This window comes from Mauremys mutica, chromosome 8 (genome assembly GCF_020497125.1).
Source record: "Mauremys mutica isolate MM-2020 ecotype Southern chromosome 8, ASM2049712v1, whole genome shotgun sequence".
Lineage (NCBI taxonomy): Eukaryota > Metazoa > Chordata > Testudines > Geoemydidae > Mauremys > Mauremys mutica.
The window spans coordinates 80,083,277-80,107,530 of record NC_059079.1 but is presented as its reverse complement, the minus strand read 5'-3'; the positions used below and the strand labels follow the sequence as shown (position 1 = coordinate 80,107,530).

Here is a 24,254-nt window from a genome sequence, read left to right as displayed (position 1 = left end):
CCTAAACTCCCTTCCAGAGCCTGCACCCCAGCCCTGACCCCTCTCCTGGAGTTCATGCCCAAACCCCCCTGCCCCAGGTCAGAACTCCCTCCTGCACCGTAACTGCCTCCCAGACCCTCCACCTGCACCTAGCCCCCTGCCCTAGGTCAGAACCCCCTCCCGCACACTAACTCCCTTCCAGAGCCTGCATCCCCTTCTGCACCCCTACCCCAGCTCTGAGCCCCCTCCTGGAGCTCACACCCCGCAACTTCTCCCACTACAACCCCCTTCCCCAGCCCTGAGCCCCCTCCTGTATCCTGAACTCCTTATTTCTGGCCTCACCCCAGAGCCCGCACCCCCAGCTGAAGCCCTCACCCACTCCCTCACCCCAACCCCCGCCCCAGCCAATGTAAGTGAGGGTGGGAGAGAACAAGTGACAGAGGGAGGGGGCTGGAGTGAGTGGGAGGCAGGGCCTCAGAGAAGGGGCAGAAGCAGAGCCTTGTGGAAGGGGTTGGGCAAGGGTGTTCGGTTTTGTGCAGTTAGAAAGTTGGCAACCCTACCTGTGCTATCCATATCAAGAGAGCTAGTCAAACACAATACACATGGAATACTTTGGATTCCCATTGTATACTGCAGTGAATTGGAAACTGAGTAGAGAGCAGCAGTCATTTTCAGAGAACAGGCCATCAGTGTACGCATCAGAGCAGTCCCAAAAGCCTGGATTCTAGTTCCTAGACCTTTCTTTGCTGATGCAAATATCTTTGCAAGATGTGCGCTCTCTCTCCCCACTACCACAAATCTCTTAAGCTCACATGAATTCACTGTACTCCTTCTCTACAGCACCATGGCTCACACCACTTGCTGATTGTTTTAAGTACACAATCTTTACACATTTTTATCTTCTTTGGTGTGACTTTTTAATATTATATGTCAGATACAGGAGGAAAGAGAGCACTTTAAAAGGCAGACCTGGCATCTACTTCAAAAACTAAACCAAAGCAGAGACATAACTCCAAAAGCTAGTCTTTACAAAAATCCTGCACCTTTAAAAAGTACATATATTGTTTGTGGAGTGTTTAGAATCCTATAAAGTAAATGCTAATGGCTTGATTTTTCAGAAGGGTGACAGGGTTCATGCACGTTTCTGCACATATCTTTGTGTACTGTGTGCAATCAGCTCTTCTTCAAACTCAAGTAAAGGATGTTGTCGTGTATGTACATAGTTCCAGTAATTATGTAGGTGAAGTTGTTACGGAAGGATGCATTTAGATGTCTGGCCTCGACTTTCTGAAAATCAAACCCCAAATGTGCAACGTGCTCTTTGTCAGCAAACTTGAATGCTGAATTTTTAACCTACTTTCTGTAAAACAAAAAACATTCAAACCCCTCAAGAAACTGACTGATGCATGAAAACAAACAAAACAAAAAAAAATACCACCAAAAAAGCTTTGAATAGTTCTCATGCAATCCCTGGGATCCACAGATGTGTCTTATTTTATATCTAACTCATGGTAATCCATGGTATATAAACTCAGACAACATATCTCTTCTCTAGAACTCTGACCACTGAACATGGTACATTTTAAGAATTGCAAAATACAGACTTAGAAGGCAGAGTGTGGGGAAAAGAAACTTCAGCTTGTTTTGTTGTGGAGCATTTATATGTTTGTTTTGTATTGCCAAGCAGAAAGTACAGAAACATATTGACTGACTTTTACCATGATGATAATCAGAACTCCACCAGTCAACATAAGGGAAGGCCAGAGGAAAGCGAAGAAAAGGCCCTTTGGAGGATATAGCCTTATTAAAATGACACTTTTCTGTCTTTGTTCTGGGTCGTAATAACAAGGGAAAGTCTGATGATTTCGGAAATTTTCTGCGGCAGTTTCTATTAGCATTTTAACTTCTTTGTCGTTCTTCAAGTCTCGTGGAATATAGGAGCACTAAAATGAGAAATCAAGATACTTGTTAGAGCAATTGTTCTACTGCAGGATGTGCAGTGATGTGAGACCTTTCTTAAAACATCACTTAACTAGTTCAAACAAAAGATTATATGCAGATCTGAGAGTATCTCTAAATATTGTCTTGTTACCTTGTCCATCCCCCACCTATTTGTTGTGGTCTCCTGTCATACACTGAGCCCCCAATCCTGCAAAGGGTTACATACATGTGTAAACTGATGCATGTGAATAGCGATTTGGAGTTGGGGTGGAATTTCCCCCAAAGTCAGATTGGCAGGAACCTTTTTTTGCTTTATTCTGAAGCATGGGATGTGGGTTGCCTGGTAGGATCATCTGGACATATCTCACCTAATCAACTCTCTACCATTGCAGGGGCATCGGGCATTGGGAACACCTCAATCCCTCCTGTTCTCTGCCTACGGCACACAAATAGTTCAGTGTCCTGAGGACTGAAATGCTTTCATCTAACTAAAGACAGTGGGTTCAATATGAGGGGTAGCTGGGTGAAATTTAGTGGCCTGTGGATGTCAGACTAATGATCTGCTCTAAAGGTCTATTCTGGCCTCAAGCTCTATGAATCTCTGAAAAGGTTTTATTGGAGTCAATGGGACAGCTCCTGCTCTTGGAGTGAAGCCCATGCATAATTTTTTTACAAAGCTCAGGGCCTTAGATTTTAAACATAGAGACAAGGGCTATACTTTTTCTGTGTGTGTACAACACCTAGCTCTATGGGCCCTGATCCCTGACTGGGGCTTCTGGCACTACCACAGTACAGATACCTTAGTTATACAGAAATTCCTACATGGGCTGGGCTGGAAGGGCAGAGACGGTGGAACAAAGGTATTTCACTGCTGATAGTGCTTTCACAGTCAAGAGTTAGGTGCTCCATGGCAGCAGTGGTAGACTATCTTGGGGTGCTGGAGTAGGCTAAATTCCAATTATCCAAGAGTACACGGCCAGTATTTGAGTTACTTCGGCGTGAGCCTCTCTCTGTAATTAGCGAAAGACAATGACCTACTTTTCACCTGGGGGAGAGAGTATTTTTAATCGGTTAAACTATGAAACAACTTTGAAGCTCTCTAGTGCAAGAAATAGATAGTGATCAATGTTATTTTATTTGTATTAATGTAGCACCTATGGGTTCTAGCTGTGATTAGTACCCCATTATGATAGGTACTAAATGCACACACCCCCAGTGAAGGATAATCCCTGTACTGCAGAGCTTGCAGTCTAACTAGGTGAGACAGAAAAGAGTGGAGAGGGGAAATGAAATCAGAGAGGTGCATTTGCTTTCTCATTATAACACAGGAGTTCACTGGCAGGGTAGGGAGCAGAGCCCCATTCTTCTGAGTGTCTATCCATGTTCCTATCCATTGGGCTCACACTGCCTTTCAGAGTAAAGGTGTTGCTGGATTCTTAATTCGGCTGTCTGCTGAAAGCCATTCTTTGCCTCTGTAACTGGCTAACTTAATGGACAAGGGGCGAAAGCAGAGATCTGCTATCCTGGCGTACCTTCCTCATGGACAAGTAGGGGGCTTTCAAATGTAATTGAAAGTCTATTTAAAGAGGCATAAAATCCATTCATTGCTCTTAGAAGACAGGTTGGCAAAAACTGTGCTGACAGGCTTAATTTATTGAAGAAATTATACATGGGTTCAGGTTCACGATGTTTATTGCACCATTTCATTAGCACCCATTAAAGTGGGTTGGCTAAAATAAGAGCCCTTTACCCAAATCCCAGCTATGAGTTTGCAATGCTGACATTAAATTGCTGGAAATGCTAATTATTTCGGAGCATTAATCCACAAGCCATTTTGAGGTTCTCGCGTTGCTATTTTTTTCCATTTCTGTCATCTTGTTTTCACCTCTTGAGCTGATAGTGTTTGTTGATCAGTAACCTGGCAGTAATTTTAAAATTTCAGCTGTAGAAATGCAGAAGCTTTATCCCAAAACCAATAACCTAAACAAATATAAGGTAAACAAAACGAGATTTTCCCCAAGCCAACGGTGACTACAAGACATTGAAAACCTGAAAGAAAATCCTCTATGTGCAAAAATAAAGTTGGCCCCATAAAACAATAACATTTATCTCACTACAAATGAGATGTTTCAGGACTGCCCTTTGATAGAGCAAGGCCTGAAGAGGAATTCCAAGTTAATGTAGACAGGCTGAAACTAACCCCTGTGCAGAAATTCACCTTAAAGTCGATGTACCATTAAAGGTCCAGGTAAGTCTCATAATAGGGCTTAGCTGGGGTTTCTCTGGTGCATAAGGACTTGTTCTGGCCTCCTACAGAGAGATGAGTGTCACCCACTATGCTGAATATTGGACCCTAAGAGTCAACCACTGCTCTTGAACTTGCTCTCACAGCCTGCCTTATGGAAAGGAGAGTATTCAGTGCACTGTCCCTAAATGTCTGAGATTCTCTATAGCTGGAGTTTCACAGGGAGCAGAGAAATTTTTTCCCCAAAGCTAAAGGTTTTGTATGTTTACTTGATTTTTAATCCTGACATCTTAAATCCACCTCAAATCTGTGAGAAACATTTTAATATAAAAGCTAAATTGGCCACATTTTCAAGGACGCGTTGGCCAAGCCTATACATTTAAACACATTTTTTTCTTCTTGCTATCACTTGTGTGTGCAGCCCCTGTAATTGTGCCTGCAAGTAGCAATTCTGTACAACGAGATACTACATGTAGCTTTTCTACAACACTGATCTTAAAATTGCCATATGTTTGAACTACATAGGAATATAGACCTTGTATTTGCAAAGCTTGCAACAGCCTTTGAAGTTTGACCCTCCGCATTTCCAAACTCCAAACTATGTGCATGTTTAAATCCCATCGTGCTTCATAATGTTTAATATATATTCTTCAGCCTTGAAGTGGACTTTGAAGTGATGATTGACCCAAGCTGCTAAATTCAGATATGGAATTTCCCAGTCTTGGAAGGGTCAAGGGCACCTGGTATTTTGGTTTGGGTCCTTCTCTTATTTTGATGATATGCCAAGGAAATAAAAATCTCCTAAACTAATCCTTTCTGTTTTTCTTATGTGCACTCTTTCATAATTCTGTGCTTTTAACATTCAAAACTCACTCTACTCACAACACTCTTTTTCTTACTCAAAAGCAAGTACAAGACAGCATAATGGACTGAAGGCATATCTACAGCAATCCTACACTTTCTCCCCACATCTCACTTTAAACCGTTCTGCAGTGTATGAAATGTCAGTCTTTCCATGGAACTGGCTGCTCATTCACATACCGTACATTCAGACACAGGCATTCTCACACACACACGTTTTTTGCTTCCTATCTTATTCTCGGATGGAATTGTATATTCCCTCTTAAAGCTAGCTTGCTGAGTGAGATTATGAATTTTCACTTCACATGCAAGAAATATTTCAGTGAATGTTCAGGAACTCACTACAGGGTGATATTTTGCTGTTTCTATGGTTGAAAATGTCCCCCTCCCCTTTCACTGAAAATGGTGTAATTCTGGAGATTTGGTTCAACTTGCTGTAAAGATGGGGACAAATTGCAGAATTCAGGCCTATATTCTGGTTTGGGTTTTGAACATCCTAAAGTTCAGGGGTGCTTGGATCTGAACATTTTGGTTTGCACCTGCCCCTTGAGATCTGAGAGCTTGTTTTTGTGGAAAAAAAAGCAGCCACCGAAATCTTCCCCCTGTTCAGGAACCAAATTCAACCCTCATCTTCTTGGCTGTTCTGAAATGGTTTCTTTGCTTCCAGTGGCAGGCTGGGGGTCCAGACCTTGCCATGATAAAACACTACAAGAGAGTTGATTCCAGACAGGTGCACAAGTGGAGGTATTGGAAATAACATGAGGACATGTTTCTTTGACTACCATCCCGGGTTTCACCTGCCAAGTTATTCAAGACTTTGGACACTCCCTTGAAGTGAAGCTGAACTCCCAGCTGTCGTGGTTCCCACCGCCCTTACTGGAATGGAGCTCCACCACAATACATGGTGCAATCTCTGCACAGGTTTTGTTTCAGTAACACTCCCATTTATTCCAGGGTATTTCCAAGCTCAAGTTTCTGTTGTGACAGTGGGTAGAAACAGTTGCAGATTACACCAAGAACAAACCCAGCTGCTGGATTGGGTGCCCACATTCCCAGTTTATTGTCTTCCACCTGACATGTACCAAACCCACTGGTGTTTCACGTTCCCAAAGGCTCTGGGACTCCACCTTTTCCCCCTTCTACCTCCCACCTTATTTCCTGCAGTCCCCAAATGGGAGTGAACTTTGGGGCTTTGTGTTTTTAACCAGGGCCACATTTAACCTCAACCTACCCCAGGGTGGTTCAACAAACGCTTGGGCGAACCACACATGTTGATCTATTCCTCTGAATTGTGCTTCAGCTTGTAGAGATTTATGTATATTTTATGATGTTTAATAGTTATTTTTGGTTGATGTAATTGCTTCTCAAATATTACCTTAAATATGTCTGATACCGCATTTATAATACATGCCAGATATGTCCTCACTCTGAATTTTTGAACATTTGCCTTGGTCTAAGCATAAGCATTGCCATGAAGAAAGACTAACAAGTCTGTGCTCTACTTTCAGTTAATTCACTAGTGCTTTGCGTGGTTATCAAAATAACCTGCTGAACCATATGTGACAAATATGGACCGGGATTCTGATGAATACATTTAAATCCCAGTACCTTGGGATTTCTTTCCTGTGTTTCTTCATTATGATAGAGCATAACTTCTTCTCCTGAGGAGTTCAAATCAACCAACACCTCTAGACAAGGATACTGGAAAATGTTTTCGTCACCTGCACCATTGTTGAACAAGCATTGGACTTTGTCCTTGATGTTGGCTTTGAGCAGTCTGCACGTAGTTTCTTTGGTCCAAACGCTATAAAACAAATCATACTGCTTTTAAATGCTTTGTTTACAGCTTTTTCACAGTGTGACTCTGTCCAAGCGCTGTTGACAAATTTTCCACCGTGGTGGTGTTTCATATGTCATTAAGCCGTCAGCAGTGTAGTGGGCTGGGGGTGTGGATGGAGCACGTATGCAAGTGCTCTGAGCCAAACCCAAACAGACAGACAGCATTGGTTGGGGTTAGAGGCGCTGCAGGGAAGATATGGATTTTGACTCATGCATTAGCCATTCATTGGATGGATTTAGAGGTAGATTTTAACTCCCATGCTTGAATGTGTTGGAAGTTGCCGTCCCCCCCACCCCCCAAAAATAACAACAACAGAAAAACTGGGGTGGGTTTGTGTGAATTCTAGTATTTGTTGGTAAATATTTTAAATGTGGATGCATGTGTTTTTATCTATGCACTTCCAGAGACCTGAATGAAAATTTGTCCTATGTTCTGAAATACAGTTTAGCGTATTAGAGCTTTAGATCAGGGGTGGGCAAACTTTTTGGCCTGAGGACCATGGAAATTGTATGGCGGGCCATGAATGCTCACGAAATTCGGGGTTGGGATGTGGGCAGGGGTGAGACCAGAAATGAGGAGTTCAGGGTATGGGAGAGGGCTCCAGGCTAGGGAAGGGGGCTGGGGTGCGAGGGGGGGGTGAGGGTTCCAGATGGGGGTGTGAGCTCTGGGATGGGGCTGGGGATGAGGGATTTGTGGTGCAGGAGGGTGGTCTGGGCTGGGACCAAGGGGATCAGAGAGCCGAAGGGGGATCAGGGCTAGGGCAGGGGGTCCAGGCTCTGGGCGGTGCTTACCTCAAGCAGCTTATGGAAGCAGCGGCATGTCCCCTTTCTGGCTCCTATGCGGAGGCACTGTCAGGTGGCTCTGCGTGCTGCTCCATCCGCAGGTGCCGCCCCTGCAACTCCCATTGGCCACAGTTCCTGGCCAATGGGAGCTGGGGGGGCCGCACTTGGGGTGGGGGTAGCGTGTGGAGTCCCCTGGCAGCCCCTACGCATAGGAGCCAGAATGGGGACATGCCACTGCTTCCGGGAGCTGCGCAGAGCCATGTGCGGAGTAGGGCAAGCCCCGGAGCTTGAGGGCCAGATTAAAACATCTGAAGGGCTGGATGTGGCCTTCGGGCTGTAGTTTGCCCACCCCTGCTTTAGATGCTTCAGAAAAATAAAAAAAAAACTTTGACTAATGTTGTCTGGTAACTCTCAAATCCTATATTTACTGGGGTTTTTACTTCTATGTCTTTCTATTATAAGGGTCATTTGCATGATTGAATACACAGGAACTTTGCACGAGGCTTTCAGCAGCTTTTTTACTAAGCATTATCACTGAATGTTGTTAACAGCTGTGGCAAGCTAGGAACTTCATGGCTATCATTATGCTGCACGCCGTGGCCACTCAGATCTTCACGGTGACAGCAAGGATAAAACATTATCAGCCTAATCCAAAAGCCCAAGCCCCCTACACTGGGCACTAAAAGAGGATTCTAGCAACAGAGGACTTGTGTGTGTGTGTCTGTGTGTGCATCTATGGATATAAATCCACTTACACAGAGAAGTCTGTCCACAAAAAAATCAAAAATACACATGCTTACTGGTATGATCGATATCAAATTAGGAATTGAACTGGGGACCTCTAGACCCTAGCAGGGACTGCAACAAACATGTATGCTTTGCAGATTGATTGGGCATTTTTCCATGGTATGTATGTGGGAAGAGAACCTGTAATTAGTTCTGATGGGTGGGCTACACTAGTTTATTACAAAATGCTTCCAGTCGTTAAAGAGTTAAAGCTCAGGGCTGTGGACCTGGCTTATTTGCCAAAGGTCATACTTTCTTGCTAGGGCTGGTTTGAATATTTTCATCTGAACATTTTTTAAAAAAGGAAATATGGCTTTTGGATACCACACAACTATTGTATCTATTTTTGTTGAAGATTTGCAGTGTTTTTTGGTTAAACTGAAAAAATGTTTGTTTTCAAAACCAAAAGCAAAAATGTTCTCAGTGAAAACCCTGAAAAATTCCATGAGAAACATTGACCAAAATAACGGTTTTTTCATTTTTTTTCTAAACTTTTCACAGAAAATCAAAATGCATTTCTGGACCTGCTGTGATTCTAATCCTGAAAGGATGTCTTGCTGTGTCAGGTGCTTCCCCATAATTCTATTAACTATTCATGATTAACAGCTTCCCTCTCCACTTCATGCTATCTAAAATCCAGCTTGTAAGCTGTTTACGGCAGTATCCTTTGATTTGTTCTGTAAAGCACCTAAGCACGTTTGGGCTTCACAAAAATAATAACCAACAGCAGAAAAACACAGGCTGACGTTTATAACAAAAAAAGAACTGAAGTTACCTGTTTGTGTAGGATGGCATAATTGTGATCCCAATAAAAAAGTACATCATCACTGAGCATGCAACCATTCCTAGTCCCAGGCATAATGCCCTGGTCTCCCCTCGCTTCTGTGAGGTCACCAATTTTTTCCCCAACATGATTCAGTGTTATGGATTCTGAAATTTCTCGTTCTGGAGTGAAACATAAAAACAGGGGAAAATGCAACCAGAATCATCATAGATTTAGTGTTAAATTTAATATAAACTCTTAAGAGGCTTTGATTCAAGATATTGCAAATTGTGAGGGGTTTAGTGAAACCTGATCCATTACATTCTTACTCATTAAAATTTACAAGGCAGTCAAGTAAGTCCAGTAAAAGAAAATACTGACTCCAAGTTTTTTTTAAAAAGGCTCCAGAGGTGATTCCGGCAATTACAAGCGAATAAGCATAACTTTAGTACCAGGCAAATTTGTTGAGACTGTAGTAAAGAACGGAATTATCAGACATATAGACAAACACGGTTTGTTGGGGAAGAGTCAACATGGTTTTTGTACAGGGAAATCATGCCTCACCAATCTACTAGAATGCTTTGAGGGGGTCAACAAGCATGTGGACAAGGATGATCCAGTGGCTATAGTGTATTTACATTTTGAGAGAGCCTTTCACAAGTTCCCTCACCAAAAGCTCTTATGCAAAGTAAGCTGTCCTGGGATAAGAGGGAAGGTCCTCTCATGGATCAGTAATTGGTTAAAAGATAGGAAACAAAGGGTAGGAATAAATGATCAGTTTTCAGAAAGGAGAGAGGTAAATAGTTGTGTCTCCCAGGGGTCTCTATTGGCACCAGTACTGTTCAACATATTCATAAATGATCTGGGAAAATGGGGAAACAGTGAGGTGGAAAAATTTGCAGATGATACAAAACTATTCAAGATAGTTAAATCCCAGGCAGACTGTGAAGAGTTACAAGGGGATCTCACAAATCTGGGTGACTGGGCAACAAAATGGCAGATGAAATTCAGTGTTGACAAATGCAAGGTAATGCACATTGGAAAACATAATCCCAACTATACATACAAAACAATAGGATCTAAATTAGCTGTTACCACTCAAGAAAAGGATCTTGGAGTCATTGTGGATAGCTCTCTGAAAACATCCACTCAATGTGCAGCAGCAGTCAAAAAAACAAACAAATGTTGGGAATCACTAAGAAAGGGATAGATAATAAGACAGGAAATATCATATTGCTTCTATATAAATCCATGGTACACCCACATCTTGAATATTGCATGCAGATCTGGTCACCCCATCTCAAAAAAGATATATTGGAACTGGAAAAAGAACAGAAAGGGGCAAAAAAAAAGATTGGGGGTATGGAACAACTTACATATGGAGAGAGTAATAAGACTGGAACTGTTCAGCTTGGAAAAGAGATGACTAAGGGGGGATATGATAGAGGTCTATAAAATCATGAGGGGTGTGGAGAAAGCAAATAAGGAAGTCTTATTTACCCTCTTTCATAACACAAGAACTAGGGGTCACCAAATGAAATTAATAGGCAGCAGGTTTAAAACAAACAAAAGGAAGTATTTCTTCACACAACGCAGAGTCAACCTGTGGAACTCTTTGCCAGAGGATGTTGTGAAGGCCAAGACTGTAACAGGATTCAAAAAACTAGATACGTTCATGGAGGATAGGTCCATCAATGGCTATTAGCCAGGATGGGCAGGGATGCAAAACAATGCTCTGAAGAGTCCCTAGTCTCAGTTTGCTGGAAGCTGGGAATGGGATGGGATGGATCACTTGATTACCTGTTCCATTCATTACCTCTGAAGTACCTGGCATTGGCCACTGTTGGAAGACAGATTACTTGACTAGATGGACCATTGGTTTGACCCAGTATGGCTGTTCTTATGTATTGTACTGTGTGAAATACCCAGTTTGGCAAATTCAGTGCTACAGGGGGTCATGGACTATGTTCCCTCTAAGCTGTGCAGTTGGACGTGCCAACAGCGTGTGTTAAGGTGCCCCCACCCCTGCTGCTTTGCAGCCACATTGCTCCTGTCCTCTGCCTTGGAGCCCCTGCTGCTCCGGGGACCCTCCTGCTGGTTGTGCAGAGCAGGGGGAGGGTTATGCTGACCTCCAGGTGTCTTCCCCCGTACTTCATCTCTGCGGGGCAGGGGAGAGGGAACAGGGCTCAGGACTCAGAGGAGGAGAGGGTCTGAGGTCTGAAGCAGCGCGCGCACACACACACACTCACTCTCTCTCTCTCTCTCTCTCTCCCTCCCCCTTCCCACCTACCCCATCTCTACAGGACTCAGGAACAGCAGAGCTTTCAGTGAGAGTGCCTTAGAGAGACAGCACATGGTGTCTCTCAGAAACTTCCCCAGCAGCCAGCACACACCTTGTTTCTGTGACTCTCGCACTCACTCACCTCCCAACACATACTTGTATTATTGTTGTTGTTACTTCTTGGTACTTCCTGCAGTGCATATATATTCTGTGTAATTTTATTCTTTCCAAGTGCTGTTATTTTAGTTTTTTGACTAGTCCATGCATTTCATAACTTTTATTTCTCTTTTACACTTAAATTTGGAATGTTCTTCTCCCCCTTTGTTAAATAGAAGTCTAAATGATAACCTCCCTGGTACTGATGATGATTGCTATGGAACTGCAGCAATTGAAACGAGTTCTGAAAATTACTGCTGTTCATCCCTATTCTCTATGCCAATTTAGCATGATTGATGTTTAGCAAATAAGAAAGAGCATTATGGTTGAAGTTCACAGTCCACAATATGGTTGAAGTTCACAGCTGGGAGTGTATATATATATATGCCATTGATGACCATCACCAGTATAATTTTTTTAATGGAAATATGGTGCAAACCACACTTGCAGAAATCATATTTTCAGCAGACTGATAGGATTTGCCGGGAGGTGGGGGGGGACAGTAGAGAAGTTGGGTGGGGGAATAATCCAGCAGGCTGAATTAAACCCACATAGTCCCAGTCCTTTAGTTTGTTGTACGTGGATTATCCTTGAATCCATACGGCCTCATGCTGATGTCACAGAGTCTCTGCACAATCTCAAGGGTTTGCCTAGGTGGAGTCAATTGTCAGCTTAGAGCAAATATCATCTAGTCAGAATTTAAAAGAGGTAGCTACTTACCATGTTCATCAGTGGTGAATGGGCATAAAAAGGGTTGAGGTTCCGTTTTGGCAAGCCAATGGACCCTGATTCAGCAGAGCACTTAAGCACTTAAGGATATGTTTAAATCCATCCCATTCAGCAAATCGCTAAAGCACATGATTAAGTGCCATTGAGGTTTAACATCAAGGTGAAGTCAATGTCTAAGGCTGAACAGGTGCTCATGCACTTGGCTGATTAGGAATGGACTGTTGAACAGAAATGCAAGAATTATTACACAGTAAAGGGCTAACCCATGTAACTGTTTTGTTATTTCCTGCATTTTGGCCACAATCCTTTGAGTTACCCTTAAACGGGTCCCTCCTCCCCCCCCCTCCCCCCGCACCCTCCCTCTGAATCCACCAGACTTCAAAATGTCACTGCAGGAAGCATTGTCCAGAGAAGAATAAAAACCAAAACAATTTCTATGGTGAAAGGAACTTTAAAGATGCTATCAGCTTTTGAGAGGAAGAGCTGAAGAAGAATGTGATGATATTAGTATGTGGCTTTCTGTTTTAATTATCTTTCAATCATTCAGCCATGGCAGTATTGTCATTTGACTGGTTAATTTTGATAGTCAAAAGACAAGATATTTGGACAATTAAGACTTTGCTGCTGTTAGAAAAATAATTTTATAGCAGGCATTAGCATGGTTACTAACAACAAATATATTCTCCCATGTGATTTCAACATGTGTTGATGCTGGTATGTTGATAGCACAGCACACCCTGAGGTTAGTGGAACTGCAGGGGGGTGGGAGGAGGAGGAAGGGAGTTTTTAGGTGTGGGACAGTTGCAAATATTGAACAAAGAGATGATTGGTGTTCTAAGGTCTCTTTGGGAACATAATTGTTCCTCATTGAGTACTAGCATTTAGTTGCAGTATGGAAAATTGTTCAGTTCAGTATAAAATTCCACGCTAAATAGGTATTTAGACCCATTGTGAGCTCTGCTAGAGAGACCAGCTTTGAAGAGAATCAGTTCAATGAAGTTCAAGTACAATTTGCTGAGGTTCCTAATCAAAAAGCATGTTCTTCTTAAATTGACAAACTGACACACAAACCATACCTGATTTCTGAGGTGTGCAGCCATATGGGATTCAGACCTGGCAACTGCTATCAGATTTGTGCTCCCTTGTCCTACAAACCCCTCGCCCAGTCACACACACTTCAATGGCAGGACGCCGATGGAGCTGAATGAAAACCAGAATTTCCATCCTACAGGAAATTCTAACATTTCAACATTTGTTTTTATCCTGAAATGGGGCAAAGTTGAACCATCAATTTTTTTAACAGAACAAAAATTCCGTAAAATTTTGACTTAGAAATGAAATAAAACATTTTGTTTTGAGTCAACTTGACGATAAACTGCACCATGCAGCTTGGGCAGAAGGGAGACTGTGGTGCAGGGCCGACGCGTCCATTAGGCGGCCCTAGGTGGTCGCCTAGGGAGCCAGGATTCGGGGGGCGGCATTTTGTGCGCTCCCCACAGGGCGCACAGGAGCTTCCAGTTCCACTCCTGTTGCGCCGCCGAAGAAGGACCTTCTGCCAACGTGTTGCGGAAAACAGCGGCAGGCAATTGAACAGCTCAATGACTGCCGCTGTCGCCTGCGGCATTTTGGCGGAGGGTCCTTCTTCGGCGGCGCAATGGGAGTGGAACCGGAAGCTCTCGCGCGCCCCATGGGGAGCGCACAAAATGCCGCCCCCCGAATTCTGCCTAGGGCGCCAGAAACTCTGGCGCCGCTCCTGCTGTGGTGTAACATGGGAGATGTAGTCTGGCCAAGGAACCCCTGGTCCAGAGAAGTGAATGAGGACATGGGGAACCCAAACTATTGTACAAACTGCTGATACAGCTTAATGATGAACCAATGCTAAACAAAGTGCTTTGCTTTAGTTCAGTTAAACAACTGAAATGTTTCAATTCAGGTCAAACTGACCTCCCACAAAATATTTTGAGTTGATTTTTCTGATGGAAAGCCAAAAATTTTATGGAAACTGCATTTTCTACTGAAAAATCCTTTTGATGAAAAATTCTCAACCAATCACATGGAATTCACCCATGAGGTCCTAACAGAGTCACTCCTCCCTCCCCCCGCCAATAGAAAGCGATTTCCAGAGCCCGAAAGTTGCCATTTGTGCCTATTAGCAGAATTGCAGTGGTTAAGTATCCATACCAGTTATACTGTGAGACAATGCATCATATATAAAACAAGAAGTTATTAACCAAAGAAATAATGCAATTATGAGAACTGTTAATCAGTAGCTCTGTCTCTTGGGATGTCTGCCACATCCATTAATTTGCACTTCTCTTGCACCTTTCATCTAATCATCCCAAAATATTTGCCAGTTTGTTTAAGCCTCATAGCACCTCTTGACACTAGATAGCTAATATACACAGTGGTAAACTGAGGTACTGGAAGACTACGGGATTGAGCAGAATTACACAGCCAGTGGCAGAACAGGAAATACCAGATCGCTTCACTTCAGTTCCCTTGTGTTAACTGCTGTATGATCCTGCCTCTCAAAATTCCCGAAGCAGTTCAGATCCATTTCTGCTCCACCCCAAAACAAACAAATTATAAATTGTGCAAGGAATGTTAACAGGAAAGACTCACCTAAAAATATCAGACAGCACTGCTACAAACACCATGTGATGGGCCAGATCCCCAGGCAGCATTAACCAGAGTAGCTCCATTGACTCTTGTGTTGCTTTCACCTGTTTATACCAGCTGAGAATCTGGTCCCTAAAACTGAAAGTTCCTTTGCCCTTTTTTTATGCTTGTAAATTGAGTGAGAGGATGAAGCAATGATGTAGAAAAAATTGTAAAACCACACTTAGCATTTATATGACCCCTCCTGAAGAAAAGCTGGGAATGTAAGACAGGACAGTAAACTTCAGTGAAATTGACCTAATATACTTTTTTTTTTAAACCCCTTACATATACAAATAACCATTCAGATGTTTTACTAGTTCTTGTTAATGATAAAAACCCTCCATTTTCTGGTTTGGAAGACAAATGAAGGTGCTCTCTGTGTACACAAGTGTGTATAACTGTGATATTACATAATATACATTTTCCCCTAGTCTCCAAAGAGTTAATTATGGCATATTATAAACTCAGATTCATGTTTGTGTTCTTTATTTTATTCTGATCTATTATATCAGGAGCAACATCAAAAAAAGGCTCATTTCTAAGTGTTTCCTCCACCAAAGTTAGTAAATATTTGGCAAATTAAATATTATGAAAAATTTAATTGGCCTGGGAAGCATTACTGTTTTAAATCTCGAGACACTGAAGTGGGGGGCACACGTGGATTTAAATCCTGCTTCAAATATTAATCTCAGTGTAGCCATAATTCTGAAGCTGCTAGGGTGCCTCCATAACTAGTAGGAAAATATAAGCTACAAATCTTTTCATAATCCCCCCCCTCCCTAATCTTTTTGTTCAGTCTAGTTAAATTATACAGTAGATTCACTGTACAATTTCAATGTACATCACCACATTGACAGCTGCTGCTGATATACTAGGGATGGGTTTGGAGCTGAATACCCAGATTTGATTAGTAGACTTTTTATCCTTGATGGGGAGATTTCCCCCCCCACGCCTCCTCTTTTTCTTCAAGGACCTTTTGTTGCCATGACCTTCCTTGGTTAAGGATGAAACTCCCTTCATGATTAATCCATGGTGCTCCTAGATTTGATGGAGAAGTCACTAGTGATAAGAGTCCACAGCACTCACAGATACCTGTCAGAGCAGAGAAGGAGAAATTGATCTCCCACTCCCATGGTGAAGCCTCTTTAGTGTGGAACTGAGGTTGGCAGTAAATATTAAGAGATAATTATTAATAGAGGCAGGTCCAGCTCCAGGCACCAGCCGAGCAAGCTCATGATTGGGGCAGCAGATTCTAAGGGGCGGCATTCCCTCGAATCGTTTTTTATTTTTTTCCCTTTTTGCTTCGTCGTTTCGGCCGCCACAGGTTTTTTCTTTTTTCTTTTTGGTTCACCGCTCCGGCCGCCCTGTAGGGGGCGGCGGTGCAGAGAAGGGGAGCCCCCTGCTGGGAGCGGGCTGCACCCTCCGTCTGCCCCAGCTGGTGCCAGGTCTGTAGCAAGCCCAGCAGGGCAGCCCGTGTCCTTCCCTCCCCGCCGACTGGCGCAGAGCCCTCCCGGCAGGCGGTGCGGCGGAAGCCCTGGCCGCCCCGCTTCTCTCTCCTCCCCCCCGCTGTCTGGGGCACGTATGCAGCGCCAGGAATCCCCCTGCACCCGCGCTCTGGCCACCCTGCACGGTTTTTTGTTTGTTTGTTTTTGTTTGTTTGTTTGCTTGGAGCGGCAAAAAAGCCAGAGCCGGCCCTGAATAGAGGAACCTTATCCTGCACCATTCGGTGAATTTCCTATAAGCATTTAGCTTTTAAAGGAACAGCGACAGTGGATGTTATGTTGCATTACACCAATGTGTGTAGTGGTCATTTGGATCTATGATGATTAACTAATAATATTCTAATTAGGCCCTGACCTAATAGTCTCTAATTCCCCTGAATTACACAGCACTCTGAGTTTGAACTTAATCAAAAAGCCATTTTGAAAGCAGTTTGTAAATAGCCATCTATTTATTATCTAAAATGTTAACTCTTTAACAGCCATCTGGTTTTATAGCCCTTGGAGTACTCTATTCTGGCCTGCATTAAAAAGAGAAGTGCCACTTTCCCTGGCCTCCTAGGAAGAGGGCTCCATTTAGTGACCTCAGAGAGATTATTGCCAGTTTATTGGTAATGCAGTTCATGCATAGAATAAATAACAGGTAAATAAGGAGAGACAATCTGTATAGAATCAGAGCCATACATTCAGGTAGTTCCAGGGGCTGGGGGGGGGGTTAACTCTTGACAGCAAAGCCACAGGAGCCTGTACAGTCACCAGCATCTTGAAATGGAATTATGGACCCATAATTCAAAATTTGCTGGCTTGTTTTTAGTTTATAGATTTTTAAACCAGTTTGGATCCTTTCTCTTCCAGGTACTCCTCTGACCTCCTGCCCTGCTCCCCACCTCATGTCCTGTGCAGCTTCATGTGGTGTGTCCTGGTTTGGGTATTTGGACTGATGTTCAAATTTTCCTTTCCCTACATTTGCATCTCCAAGCCCTCTTTTGCTTACTAGTCACTGTTAGGCGGTTTTGCCCGTAATACTGAGAGTCACAGCAATCCCCACTCCTGAGAGACCCAATTATAACCCCTTGAAATCGAAAGTAAAAATATTACAAGAAAGCAAATGAAGTTTCTGATCCCATTCTGTGTATCTGGTATTTACAGTAAAGAGTGATGCTGAACCAAAGGAGAAAAAAGATAAAGTTTTAGATCTCACCACCATATAGGGCTCCTATCCAGAGACCTGGGAAGCTATACCACTACTAGTTTATATCACGTTTGACATACATGGGGTGTAAATTTGATCATGTGATTAAAGCATTGTTTATATAACAAAACAAGACTGGAGGAAAAAGCTGGATATTTCTCATGTCAAAAACTGTAAAGTAGGAGTGACATGTTGGAGTAACAACTGGGTAGCTTTGGTTTCTAACGCGTTATATAATAATTTGAACAACTGCTCTTATTCAGTCTGGTATCTCTAGTATATTTCTACAGTACTTCTTCTGAACACTCCTAAATATGATACTGCACTCTATTTGGCCATTTGAGACTGGGATTTTTAAAAAGTCTGAGAGAGGTGCTCAGCTCCCTTTAAGGCACCCAGCTCTCTTAAACTCTTTGAAAAGCCCAGTCACAGTGCTCCAGAAGCTAAGGACATTTGCTAATAAGTACTGGCCCTGAAAGAGCAGCAGTTTCCCCACATTTTGTTATTTACAAGCTATTAGTATCATGCATATTTAAATATTCAAGTATATCTGAGAGAAGAAAACTAGATAACGACTTCCCCTTACCTTAAAAGTTAGCTGTGTGTCTAGAAGTGTCCCTGTATATTTATAAAAGCTGTTTCTTCTCAAAAGACAAAACTGTCCCAGACATTCCTAAGGCAAAACTTTCTCACAGTGATACTTACAGTCACTGGCGAATGCTGCTCTTTCAGTGTCTTTAGCTCATGACATAGTTTCTGTTGTTTGACTGATCCTAGTAGGTGAAAACCTTCCCACACCAGTGATAAAACAGCAAAACCCAGAGTTTAAAACTTTCCTTTCCAGGACTCCTCTGGGTTTGTTTTGCTGTGGCTGAACAATTTCCTTATTATGAAGATTCCTGTTGCCATAAATGGTAAGGTATGAACGGATGCAGTCCTCGTAAGATTAATTGCTGAAAAGTAGAAAGCCACAATGTTCAGAGGCTTGACTCTCCTTTTCACTACAGCTCCTTTCCTGTGCTCTGGAAGTGTAAAGGTAATTCAAAGTAGGTCTGCTTAAGTTCTCTTTACACTGCCAGGGCACTAGAAATTGACTTTAGTGTAAAAGAGAACCAGGCCCTTTGTGTTCAATCTAAAAGCAATGACTTGCTACTAATGACAATTTTTTTTTAAATGATACATTACACCCATGGGCAAGAAAAATAAAGTAAGTAACGACCCTGGATTTAAAACCTTATCTGAACTTATATTCACTATTCCAAAGTTAGCTAACTGCATTTAAGTTTTACTTTTGGAGTTAAAGGAGCCTGACCTTTTCTAAAGATCGAAATGTCAGGGTGGTATGTAAAAACTGAGCATGTGATTACCGTTGCATATGCAATCTATGCTCCATAGGTACATGTCTATCTGGATCTCTACATGCACAAATGTAGATGCAGAATTGCAGTACGTGTGTATTTAATATGCCACACAGTCATACTTAGCCTCCTGATATTTTGAAAATCAGGCCTTCAGAGAATTTAGACAAGTAATAAGTAACAGATTGATACAGAATGAAACTAGTTCTACACAGAACCAGCATAATGCAGACAGTAGTAAAACCAGCATTCCCTTCCAATGTGCCTGAGTCTTAATCTTGAACAATCATGCTGAGTTGAAACTTTCAGGAAAAGTGCTTTAGTGGCAATAGTGGAGGCAATATTCTTTTCTATGTTGACACCTTATTGCCAGTAGGTCTTGAGTTAAGTCTTACTGTTCTTTCCATATAGGCCACAGAAAAGCCACCACATGTTAATAGTTTTTTGTTTCCATTGATTTTGGTCAGAGTTGAGCTAATGGACAATGGAATTACAGCAGTGTAAATCAGAACAGAGTTCAGCAAAATCAATTTTTTCTTGTAATGCTTTTATATAGATCCCAGTGTGATGCTATAATTTAAAGGACGATTGTGAGCCTCGGAAATATAAGCAGGGGAATATTAAGTATATATAGCTTCATTGAGACTATTACCGGATTACTGTGTGTAGTTTAGGTGTCAAAAAGATGTTGAAAAAATTGGTTCAGAAAAAAACTTTTAAAGAATGAGATCTAGAAAACATGCTTTCTAGTGAGAGACTAAAGAAGCTCAAACTATTTAGTTTATCCAGGAGAAGCTTAAGAGGTGACTTGATGATGGTCTACAAGTATCTACATGGAGAGGAGATTTCTGATGGTAAACTACTCTTTAATATAGCAGAAAAAGTCATAACCTGCTTCATAAAGTAACAATCCAGTGGGTTGGAAACTGAAGTTATACAATTCGGACTATCCATGAGGTGCAAATCTTTAATAGCGAGGATAAAACCATTAGAAGAAACTTACTTAGAAAGATAGTGGATTCTCTATTATTTACCTCTTCATATCAAGACTGGATATCTTTCTAAAATACATTGTATAGCTCAAATAGAAGTTAAGGGCTTGATGCAGAAAAACACTGGGTGAGGTTTTTCCCCTGTGTTATGCAGGAGGTCAGAGTAGATAATCACAATGGTCTCTACAGCCTTAAAACGGATGAATCTTCACTTCTTGCTGTCTTTTTTCTCCTCATTCCAATCTCATCATGTCCACAGACTAATGCACTCAGGTTGATTTTAGTTGACGCATAGATTCACAGATTCCAAGGCCAGAAGAGCCCATTGTGAACAGCTAGTCTGATTTCTTGTATAACACAGGCTATTGAATTTCCCAAAAAATATTTATAGAACAGATCTTTTAGGGGGAAAAATTCAATCCATACATGAAGGCAGTTCACTGCAAAAGCAATGGCAAAACTTGTGCACTTCCCAGGCAAAATACTGCTAGAGTGAAAAACCAAGATTCCACTAAGTGTAGCTGGGAATAGATACTCTTAGCATTTGACCATGTAGCATCAGACTATTGTGGCCGTGGTTAAAGTTGACACCTTAGACTTGAACTATGCTGATGTTCTAGTTCCATTGTTAAAGGCTTCCTGTCCCCTCTTGCTCATATGTCTAAGGTTGTTATGCACACATTCATGTATGGTACGGTCACACACATACACATACATTTCCCTATCTCAGTAGTACTGTATCTAAGTACAAGTAGGCATTGGAGACAGTATTGGAGCAAACAAAAACAAAATAAATCAATACAGGAGAGCTGGAAGATGACGGGGATCAGAGATTCATATCTGATAAACATTCCAAAGTTGGAATGCTTCTCTGAGACTTTATGGGGACTATGCACATGGGCAGACTGCTGTATCTGTGTGGAGCCCCATTGACTTCAGTAGTGCTCCTGGCAGGCACAGCCAGATCAAGCTTTTATCAGATCTGATCTGAACCTTTTTGGGTCTCCAGAATTGGACTGGAAATCGCATGAGATTTTTGTAAGCAACTGCCTCTGAGCGGGCTAGAAATACTGCATGAGGCCATTCCTGAGGCTTGCTGACACTTTTAACTTCTGGTCCTGGCTGTAACTTGGTAGTGTGGAGGCAGCAAAAATAATGAAACAATGGGAAGAAGAGTTGTCCAAACTTTCCTGAACTTCCAATGTTCATTTTGGGTTCAGCTCAAGACTCTTGCCAAGCTTCAGCTCAATTCTTGTTTTATTCTAGTTAATTTATCCCCTTCTAGCTGGAACAGAAAATGGGAGAAACTGGATGAGCTTTGATTGTTGTGAATTTTTCTAAAAAAGATGACAACTCCAGCTGGAATGAGAAAAACATAAACCCTTAAGCTGTTTAGGGTTCTGGAGCTGGTGACTTCTAAATTCAGATCCCTCATTAGTTAACTGTCTAGTAAAAGAGAATTAGGTTAAAGATTGTATGGGGAATTATTTTCACTACACTGCTATGCTTGGAAGTTTAAAAGCTGTTCAAAGGGAAAAGCAGTGGAAGAGAGAAGGTGTGGGTGTTTGGATCAAAACTAGAGGAAGGAGGAAGCACGTAAACATTAGCATGAAGGGATTTGTGAAATGTAAATAATGATATGATTGATTGGTTTTCTAAGTCTTTCCTGGCCAAAGAAATAAGGAAAATAGTAATGCAAAAAACTTGCTTTGCCAATATTAACAGTTTTTTGCAGAGGGCAAACACACAAAGCCTTAGAGTGTACTGCCTTTGATCCAGATGCTGACTTCCCATTGTAACCAGTGGGAATTCCCTGTTCCTGTCAAAGGTGCTATGTGGCTCAGAAAACTAAGCTAAGCTAAGGTGGATACGGCTTGATCTTGTGGGATGAGGCATGATCCTGTGGGATGCTGAGTGTATGAATCTTTACCTCTCTTTAGTGCCCATATATTACAGTTGTTATTACACCAGCAATACAGGGGAGGTGGGCATTTTAGCTAACACTTATTTGCATTTTCTTTTGATCCCTTAATATCTAAATAAGCTGGTTGAACTATTCATTTTGGATGGTATGCATTAGGAGTGGAGCTGCTCATACAGTGTTTCAGTCTATCTGAAGCTAATCTTTACTTTTGATTTTTATTTGTGTTTGCTGAGTTGTTCTGTGGAATAACTTTCAGCTCAGTGGTTGCCTGCCAAGTGTTGCTTTCATTACTTGTGGTATGTGATTGATCACTTGTCACATGGCATTGGTTCTGCTCACCTCCAGGATGACTGAAACTTTTAAAGCAGAAAAATAATTAATATCTGATTTAAATTTTCATATGAACAAAAATACTTGTGAGTAAAATGAATTAAACTTTTGTGATTAATTAATGTTTTGATGGAGAAAATTATTATGACTCCATGAGTCACAGTGAACCAGAGCTGGCACGGTTATCTGCAAATATATACACACGTTGGTATTCCTATTATATGGTCAGCTTTAGCATGTCTGTCACGCCAACCTCATCTCTTAACACTTACCTCATTTTATTTTACATGTGATCATAATCACACACTTGTTGATGTATATATTGCACCATCACACACACCATTTACATTTCACCTGGTTTAAAAGGAAGCATAAGAGGAAGTGCTGAGTAACTAATTTCTTTTTGTTTTTCTTTTGTCTATGATACCAAGGCCTGCATGGAATTTTTTTGCATGGGGAGGGGTATAAATGATGGCAAAATTTTTCAGTGTAGTGAGTCTTAGGGAAGAGTTCATTGCTGAGTGAGATATATTGTATGCCTTGTCTTGGGCTTGATCAAGTGATCTAGTATACGATACAAATACGTTATCATAAATTAGTGTGCAGTGCTGGTTGTTAGTCCTGGTTGAAGTACATAACTAGTGTCTAAGGACCAACATAAATGCGATAGGTGTTCCATAAATAGTAAACGAAGTCAAGTGTCTCTTGCCGTACTATCAAGAGAATAGTACTCAGAAGTAAGGAAATGGCTCAAGTTGATAAGAACTGCCCATTCGTCCAAGCTCACCCTCCTAAAGAATTGTTTTTACACTGAACTGTAGGAATAGCTAATGTCTGTGTGGCCAAGACTTTTTAGTAAGTGTTGCAGTTTATTTACGGGAATTCTCCTAATGCCACTGAAGAGTCAGTGAGCTGTGAAATGAGAACCGTTGTTCAGAGCTTCATGAAGCCCTGTAAAGTTATTAGCTTTCCCCCTCCTAACTGAAACACATTAATAGACCGGATAAAGAAAAGGAAAAATCTATGGCAGTTGTCCAAGGAACATTCAGGCAACTTGAAAATGATCACTTAGTTGCTGGAGGGGGAAAGAGTATCAGAGGGGTAGCCGTGTTAGTCTGGATCTGTAAAAGCAGCAAAGAATCCTGTGGCACCTTATAGACTAACAGACGTTTTGCAGCATGAGCTTTTGTGGGTGAATACCCACTTCGTCGGATGCAAGTAGTGGAGTTACCTTATGCACAGTCATGTCTCGATCAACTGTAGTAGGCCAACATTTCTAACCCAGACACGTCATGTTAAGCATCTAAATAAGTGAGTTGGCTTTCAGAGTTGTTGAGCACCCATAATTTCCCTGGGTTCTGTGTGGTGCTCTGCACTTCTGAAAATCAAGCCACATTTATGTGCATAAATATAGATTCAGGTGTTTATCACTCGGGGTCAAAGTTTGGAAATTTTGGCTCCAGTGTTTTGATGATAGTTCATGTAAAGGTAAGATAACTTTGTAGTGATGATCTTACTCTGTGTAGATTTTGCATGTAGAAGAATGATATTCTCTCACTAAGAATTCACTTCTGTGTGAGAGGGGTGCTGGAACAATTTTTATAGTGGAGGTGCTGAGAGTCATTTAACTGAACTGTAAACCCTGCATATAAAGGAAACCACTTCAAGCCAAGGATGTGGTAGCACTCCTAGCTCCAGAAATGCTGTGTGATCATCTAAAATTTGCTGTACTGAAACAGCTGGAGGTACTCACTTTCTTTCAGGATCCAGGCCCACCCTGAATGTACATCACACCTCAAATCACAAATAAAATGCACACTAGAGCATATACTGGGGTCTGACTCCTCTGTTTGTACACCAATGTTATAGAATGTTATATTACCCATTGACTTCGGTAGCATTACTCCTCATTACACCAGTATGAGTGCGAAGATA

General features: G+C 41.9%; 2 protein-coding genes across 4 annotated transcripts in view; one reads left to right on the top strand and one right to left on the bottom strand.

The window, feature by feature from the left end:
- KCNIP1 (potassium voltage-gated channel interacting protein 1) overlaps positions 1-24,254 on the top strand; it is an 849,721-nt gene that overhangs the window by 59,650 nt on the left and 765,817 nt on the right. The window lies entirely within an intron of this gene.
- Positions 324-18,586, bottom strand: KCNMB1 (potassium calcium-activated channel subfamily M regulatory beta subunit 1). Of its 3 annotated transcripts, none has more exons than XM_045026858.1 (5): positions 18,421-18,586; positions 15,977-16,116; positions 9,210-9,379; positions 6,635-6,830; positions 324-1,922 (listed from the first exon to the last, which is right to left on the bottom strand). In XM_045026858.1, the coding sequence occupies exons 3-5, from the start codon at positions 9,344-9,346 to the stop codon at positions 1,638-1,640; spliced, it is 618 nt and encodes a 205-aa protein (XP_044882793.1). In that variant the 5' UTR covers positions 9,347-9,379; positions 15,977-16,116; positions 18,421-18,586; the 3' UTR covers positions 324-1,637. The 3 variants fall into 3 exon arrangements, with proteins under 3 accessions (XP_044882793.1, XP_044882794.1, XP_044882792.1); XM_045026859.1 differs by lacking the exon at positions 15,977-16,116 and adding an exon at positions 12,355-12,581; XM_045026857.1 differs by lacking the exon at positions 15,977-16,116.

Bases quoted from the DNA above. Each gene is read 5' to 3' on its own strand.
- KCNMB1 (XM_045026858.1), bottom strand. From the start codon at position 9,346: ATGTTGGGGAAAAAATTGGTGACCTCACAGAAGCGAGGGGAGACCAGG. The intron at 6,831-9,209 runs GTAACTTCAGTT...TTTGTTTTATAG, and splicing joins ATGCCATCCTACACAAACAG to CGTTTGGACCAAAGAAACTA. The intron at 1,923-6,634 runs GTACTGGGATTT...TTCTCATTTTAG, and splicing joins CACAGGAAAGAAATCCCAAG to TGCTCCTATATTCCACGAGA.